Genomic DNA, 7,433 nt, shown 5'->3' on the forward strand with positions numbered 1-7,433 from the left:
CATAGAGGCACATTAGGAAAGTGTAAACAAGAATATAATTAGTCAGGATGTTCAAAAAGGTGATACAGCTTTTACAGAGGGAAGTCACGTCTCACAAAAATTACAGTGTACCTGCACATTCAAAAAGCTTTTTCACAGATGTCCTCATCAAAACCTCTGAAGACATTAAGAAATAAGACTTTAATGGGATGAAAGTGGAGTACTATATCTGATAAGTAACTGTTTAAAAAGAATAAAAGGAAAGTTTAGGTATCAATATTCAATTTTCAAAATGGAGACAGATTTACAACAGGGTCTCTGAGGAACTTTGCTGACACCTGCATGTTTCAACAGTCGTAAATAACATAAGAAAAGTGATAAATAAATTGTTAACAACATTACCTTAGGACAGATAAGTATTCAGGATAGTCAACTATCTTGTTGAGCAAGGGAGCTAAGACTTGTGGTGGATAGATTGCTGAAAATATCACTTAGTGATCAACAGCAATTGAAAATACAAACAGTAATTCCTATGAAAAAGAGCAAAGCACAACGCATCAACGTGCCCTGCATAAATTCAAACTTTTGAATTGTAGGTACTATAAATAGTCCTGGTCCTGATTCTTTTTCTTTGAAAGACTGTACTAAGGTAGAAAAGACATAAGAAAGGTAATAGGGCTGATTAGAAGTATGTCTTAGCAGCCTGAAAGCTAGAGAGTGTATATTATAGACCTACTCAGACTGGGGAAGAAATGAGAAAGAAGGAAATAATAGAAGCCTGTGAAATCAGAAGGGTGAAGGTGAAGAGAGAATGTGCCTGGAGAATGATGATTGCGACAGCTAACGGCAAGAAATGGGAAGCCTGAACGGAATTGTCAGGCAGCAGGTTGGACAGAGACTTCTTTTCCACAAATCGTAATTACATTGTGGAACCGACTGCCTCAGGTTTAATGGAGATGGACAGTATATATCATTTGAAAAATGATTTGACAAGATTGATGATCAAGTTATTAAATGTGATGTCCTCTAAAAAGATGATTTCTGTGAGCTGGGAGGATATCCTACGCGAGGATCACTCTCTTCATATTTTCTTTGTTATTCACACTTTCTTACACCCTTTCGCTGACCCAGTGTGGTGATTCGATGTCCTTGCAGCTTGGTCCTGCTCATCCGAATTCCCTAATCCCAGGGCAGCTGACACCCCTCAGCTGGCACATAGAACATGGATGACTACCTCCTGTAGCAAGTGGAGAGCAAAAACAGGACAATTGCTTCTAAACCCATCACTTTTGATGTAAGAAAAGCCAAGAAACTAGGAAGGCTTAGTTACACAACTACTATACGATGACTATACCAAGAGCTACATTTTCTGATAAGTATTACTTGCAGCTATGAAAGGTATATAGGTCCAATTTGTGAATAAACCTGATCCTATGATTACAGTGGAGAAATACTTGCATGTGACACTCTTACCTGCCTCAAGGAGACAGCAACAATGACCTGGCAAACCTACATGCCCCGTCTTTTCTCTAGTGTCTGCAGGAACCATGACGTTATAAGGACTTTGCCTTTGGTTAACATTTTAAGGGACTGGGAGTGAAAAGTCTGCTGTTTGTAAGGCTGTACTGTCTGTTATGAGGAGAGGAGAGGAGAGGGCAGTTCAGCGGCAGTTCTGCCTGTACAGGTCACGGGCATGGAAATGGGGGCTGCTGGCTGAGTTCTGGGGTACCTCAACAGGAAACAGAGAAGCAATTTTTCTGGAATGGTGCAGGGACTGGAGAAAGACTGCAGGCAGAGTAATAGGTGTTCCTCCAATTCTTCCAAGACTTCAAACTGACATATTTCAGCTCCAAAATTAAATATTTTGGATGAAAAATGCTGCATCAATAAAGCACGTCAATAGTAATTCAGATACCCTATGTCCTGTTCATCTCTGCTTCACTTTGTCAGGTAAGCAGCATCTCATGTGGGATGTCAGAGAAAGCTTCAGCTACTATGGAGAGACCTGCCAGGCTTTTATCCACATTATATTTTTAAGAAAAAAAAATATCTGCAATATTTCAGTTTTTAAATGCTGTAGTGGCACCCCAGACTCCATTCTCTTTTTCTTTAATGGAAGGAGAAAAAGGCGTTTTACAAACAAAGTAGAGAATCCACATTTTTTAGTCCCTTGCGCTATAGAGTATCTGAATTTGAAGAGAGGGGATAAATACTGCTTTTCCCAGTGCCTTGTCAATCTTCTGGAAAATATATGGTGAGGCACTATTGCTGTCTCTGAGGGAGGGAGCGTAGGTGCATTTTGTAGCTACCTGTGGTAGCTGTGTGGGTGTGGGTGCACGTCCCATGTTCACACAGAGAAGTAACCTGGTTTCTGCACTAGTCTTTGCTCATGTCCCTCCCTGCAAAAGAGCCACCTCAAGCCCTGACGTGGTCCAGGAGGCAGAGGGGATGTATGGAGATACCACCACCCTCCCAGGACAGACATTGCTGTTGCTAAGCATTGTTTTAGCTTTCAGAGAGAGCAAACAACTCACGGCTCCTCTGAAGCCCAGGTAACGTGTATGAGCCCAGTGCACAGACAACAGGCTAATTTTGGTGTCTTCAGGTCAGAGGTGAGAGTTGTAGTGCGAGAGGTCTCGCTGTCCTCTTGAAGGAATTGATACATCCATAGATCCTCTGTGTTTGCATGGCACAAGATCATCAGTAATGTTACTATAACAAGAACTAATCCTACTGACATGCCTTTTTGTCCATGAATAAGACACATTTTTCCTTACACAAATTTAGAGAAGAGACAGATCCCACCAAAATACATTTACTTTCAGCTAGTGTTTCTAGGGTTGTCGTATGAAAAGACTTTTTTGAAAGAATACATGATTTAGTGGAGATTAACGAGTAGTGCATTTCTTATTTGATGGCCAGCAGGAAAAATTAGGACAAAAACATAACTAGAAGTAGTGAGAGGACAGGTTGTTTTTTGTTTTAGGTCATTCAAAATGGTGAAATCTCATTAAATTTTTGATAGGTTTTCCTTGACCATTAGTGAAATATTACATTCCATTTTAAGATGATGAAGCTTTTAAAACTCCAAAAGATTTTTCAAAGAATTTTCTTCCATTTTTTTTACTTCAAACTGTAGGTTTTTAAAGCAAAAGGTGATTGACATTTTGAAATGAAAAGTTTTATCATAAAAATACTAAAAGGAAAGACTTAATCTGTTTCAAGCTTTTACAATTTTGCCTTCCTGCATTTCTTGGATGAAAGAATTGACCAAATTTACTTGGATTTATGAATATTTCAAAAACCCCAAAGACCATTTGGAGACAAATGTGCTTACTGTCAAACAAGTCCTAGTCTATAATACAGCATCCCAAATTAATCCCAGGTGTAATATGGTGATGGTCAAAGTTAGCCAAGTGTTGTGTGGCCCAATATGTGAATTTCCAATACATGGAAATTCAAGGTATTGCAAGAACTGAAATTATTTCTGAGACTAAAAGCTTATAGCTTATTTTTGACAAATGGTCTTTAAAGGAAAATACTTGTTAAATTAATGTCTTTATACTGCTTTCAGGTTTTCCATTTCAGCGCTCCTTTGGAAATGTTAGTATTGATTGCTACATACTGAGATTTCTGAACAGAAAAATTAGCAAAAATTACATTTACTCCAGGAGGCAAAAAGAGTGCCCCTCCTGAAGAGGGGGAGCTAACAAGAGAGACTCAGAGGCTCACTGCCTCTCTGGATCAACGTTCTGCATCTTTTGGTATTTATAGTTCACCATGCATGTCCTGCCATGCTTATTTGGATGCCCTTGAACGGCCTTTGCCAGTGGGTTTTTACCCACACAGAACTGATCTCAGAGACAAAATCCAGTTGACTAAACAAACAAACAAGTCTGAGGAGCTCAGGCTCTGGCCACGATGCCTGTGACTGGATACCATGAAGGACTTATGGGAAGCAGCTCAAAGGCATAGTGCAATGCTGGAGGTGCAAGCCTTCCCTGCATTTCTCCTGCCAGGGCATTTGCTATATGCTGTGAGAGATGCATGCCAGTCCCTGATGCTGTTCATCCTGTGCCAGAGGCTCCCCACCTTTCTGTCTTTGCCCAGCCTGCAACCACTTCTCTTCTTCAGCGACCAGGGTGGGCCAGGAAGGCAGCAGCCCCCTGCCTCCCTCTCTGCCATCTGCTTTGGGCAGATCCCACCAGCTGCAGAGGTTCCTCTCATCCATTGGTCTTTACTTGTCTGTCCACAGGGTGGAGGTCATGACTTGCATATAAGCCAGCCTATGCAGAAAATAGGCATCAAAACTAGAATTATAGGGGGATCAGGTAATGGAGCAGAAGGGAAAGGTAGAAAGTGAGTGGAAATATTTGTGTGTCAAGGGGAGAAACAGCAAAAAGTTCTTGTCACAAAGAACATCTTGTCTATGTGTTTTGTGTCTTGTGCTGTTCCCCACGACACAGAGCTCTAGTGCAGCTCTCTCCAGCACTGGAAATTCATGAGGAGGCTCGAGCCTTGTGTAGGTCCTCTGGACACTGTGGTTAGGCTGTGGATGCAGGTGAAGATGCAGTGGTCCTTGAGAGCCCATGCTTGGGGCTGCTGTTCAGAGGGGGTACTGCTGGACATGTGAAGGTGAGAGCTGTAGCTTAACCGTGCGAGGCAGGAGCAGTGTTAGGTTCTGTGCTGGTAGCAGATTTCCAGTGAAGGGAAGATGAGAGCAGTTCAGCACTGTTGGAAATATGGTCTCTTCACACTGCAGTTTTCTGTCTTCCAGGCACAAGTGTATCACACTGAACATGATTTCCTTCATTTCCCAGAGCCTAATGTCTTTATTTCATAATTACCATCTCACAATTACAAAGAGAGGGAAATAAATAACTGTCTTTTGTCCAACGTGATTTTTCTGTTCTCTCAGCAAGATTGTTTTGACTTTATTGATCAGCTGTGTAATCCTTTATTAATCTTAATAAAACAGCAGCAAAGTTATTTATCATGAGCATTACTGCAGTTTGCTCAATAATGTTCTGGTCATGCTTTTTTATTCTTTAGTAATATCTTATTAAATCAAGAATGTCCTTTCAATAGTTCTAACCAAAACAAAATTACTGTTTGCAGGCTTTAGGAAGGGAGAGATTTGAGAGAAGACTGAAGCACCTCTGACCTGAGAAATTCCACAAGACCAGAGGAGACTTTCCTTAAGAGTCACATGCAGATTTGAGCTGTGGAATGGGACACAGAGAAATAGGAAAACTTCAGCAATGCTGATTTAAAAAAGGGCTGATAATAGGTGACAGACACCAGGATCAGAGGCAAGGCAGCTCTAACACCTGCTGGGGACACCCGTGAGGGGCTGCTGACCCTGTCAGGGGCTGCATCCTCCGGTGTGCACTCCCAGCCTGGGGTTCCCCAGCTGGGCTGTGTGGGGTGCTGGCTGGTATGCCCCCCCCCACTTACAGAAGGAGCTGAGTGAGGCTGATAAAAATTTCACCTTGCACTACAAAGATCTGGTGGGAATGGACCCCTGCAGGGCAAAAGCCACCCTTAGGTCAGACCCATGGTGCAGCATCAGGGAGAAGGAGGCGAGTGCAATAACCTCCCCAAAGTCTGGAAGTGATCCAAGGCACAAAGAAGGATGGAGTGAGCCTAGCACCCAGACCAAAATTCAGACCTCCTCTGAACTCTTCTTTCTGACGTGTTTCATTCTCATTCTGGAGGAAATGCTGACATGACTCTCCTTCCCTTTACTGCTATGACATGGTCAAGCACAAGTGGGTGACAGCTGGGGAGAGCGTCCTTGCTTTTTTCCAGAGCTGAGCTGTACCACAGGGATTTGCTGCCAGTTCTTGCATGTCAGTCTTGCATGTGACAAACCTCTGACACGGTAACTGCAGGTTTATTTTTTTAAACTGTTCTGTTTTGTCTTCCAGGGTTTGGCATGACCACCCCAGCCACCGTTGCAGGCAAAATTTTTCTGATATTTTATGGCCTTATAGGATGTGCAGGGACCATTTTGTTCTTCAATCTGTTCTTGGAGCGCTTGATCACTGTCATAGCCTATGTCATGAAGTCCTGCCACGAAAGACAGCTGAGGAGGAAAGGTGGCCTCCCTCACAATGGCCGGTGGGGCTCAGGGACCTCTGAGGTGGACAGCCTGGCAGGCTGGAAGCCCTCCGTGTACTACGTCATGCTGATTTTATGTGTAGCATCACTTATCATTTCTTGCTGTGCCTCTGCAATGTACACACCAATTGAAGGGTGGAGTTACTTTGACTCACTTTACTTCTGCTTTGTGGCCTTCAGCACCATCGGTTTTGGTGACCTGGTCAGTAGCCAAAATATCAAGTATGAGAGCCAAGGCCTTTATCGCTTTGGCAATTTTGTCTTCATACTCATGGGGGTGTGCTGCATCTATTCCTTATTTAATGTGATCTCTATTATCATCAAACAATCCATAAACTGGATATTAAAGAAGCTGGACTGCAGATGCTGCCACAGATGCCAAAGAAAATTATTTCGTTCACGGAGGAACGTGGTAATGCCTGGAAATGTGCGCAGCCGAAGGAACATCTCCATCGAGACTGATTTTGTCAACGAGAGTGACACAGATGGACGCCGGCTGTCAGGGGAGATGATCTCCATGAAAGACTTCCTAGCCTCCAATAAAGTCTCACTGGCCATCATGCAAAAACAGTTGTCAGAAACTGCCAATGGCTATCCAAGGCAAATGAGCTCTAACTTAAAGCAAAATGGATTCTCTGGTGGGGTTGGAGCCCTCGCAATTATGAATAACAGACTGGCAGAGACAAGTGTAGATAGATAAAATAGTAACAGTAAAAACAGTGAAACAGAGATTTCAGTAAGTATAGAAATGGTGTGAATCAAGTGGAAATAGCCAGGGAGAGAGCGTTGCCAGAGGGTGGGATGGATGTGAATGGCATACCTCCTCTTGGAAGACCTCCGACAATTTTTGGGGCCTGGCACTTAATGTCTTTGCTCTTTGAATTGCACCAGTCTCAGCCTTCTTTCTTCCCCTTCCTTCTGTTCCTCGAGCAGGTCACTGCAGAAGAAATTTAATTAACCTTCAGATCAATTTTCCATGTTCTTTCTGTTCTCCCTCATTTACGTGAAATACAAATTTTGGGTTAAGAAATCTGTGGTGTGGGAACTAACCAAGTGTGTCTACTGAAGGCATTCATAATTCAAAGAATGTTCTGAGATTTCTGTTGTACTCTTGTCATATCTGTTTTCTGAAAGTAGCTTATCTGAGACCAAAAGAGAATTCAGCTTTTCTCTGTGATATTGCAGATCTAATTTAATGGAATAAAACCCCCCAAACTATTTTCTTTTGCATATCACTTTGCAAAATGTATCCCTATTGTGAAACAGCTAGTCTTGAAAAGCCAACTCCTGCTGCCATCAGTATCTGTGTAAATCTGGAGTAACTCGTTAAA

General features: G+C 42.5%; 1 protein-coding gene across 1 annotated transcript; it reads left to right on the forward strand.

Annotated features, from left to right (window-relative positions):
• Positions 1 to 239: 239 nt before the first annotated feature.
• Positions 240 to 6,802, forward strand: KCNK13 (potassium channel, subfamily K, member 13; the record flags this gene model as incomplete). Its single annotated transcript, XM_010135065.1, is given in 3 exon segments — positions 240 to 335; positions 4,235 to 4,310; positions 5,910 to 6,802. Coding segments are annotated over 3 exon segments (1,065 nt in total), but the record flags the coding sequence as incomplete, so codon positions are not given.
• Between the last annotated feature and the right edge of the window lie 631 nt (positions 6,803 to 7,433).

The sequence above is a fragment of the Buceros rhinoceros genome, unplaced genomic scaffold, assembly GCF_000710305.1.
Source record: "Buceros rhinoceros silvestris isolate BGI_N320 unplaced genomic scaffold, ASM71030v1 scaffold16554, whole genome shotgun sequence".
NCBI lineage: Eukaryota > Metazoa > Chordata > Aves > Bucerotiformes > Bucerotidae > Buceros > Buceros rhinoceros.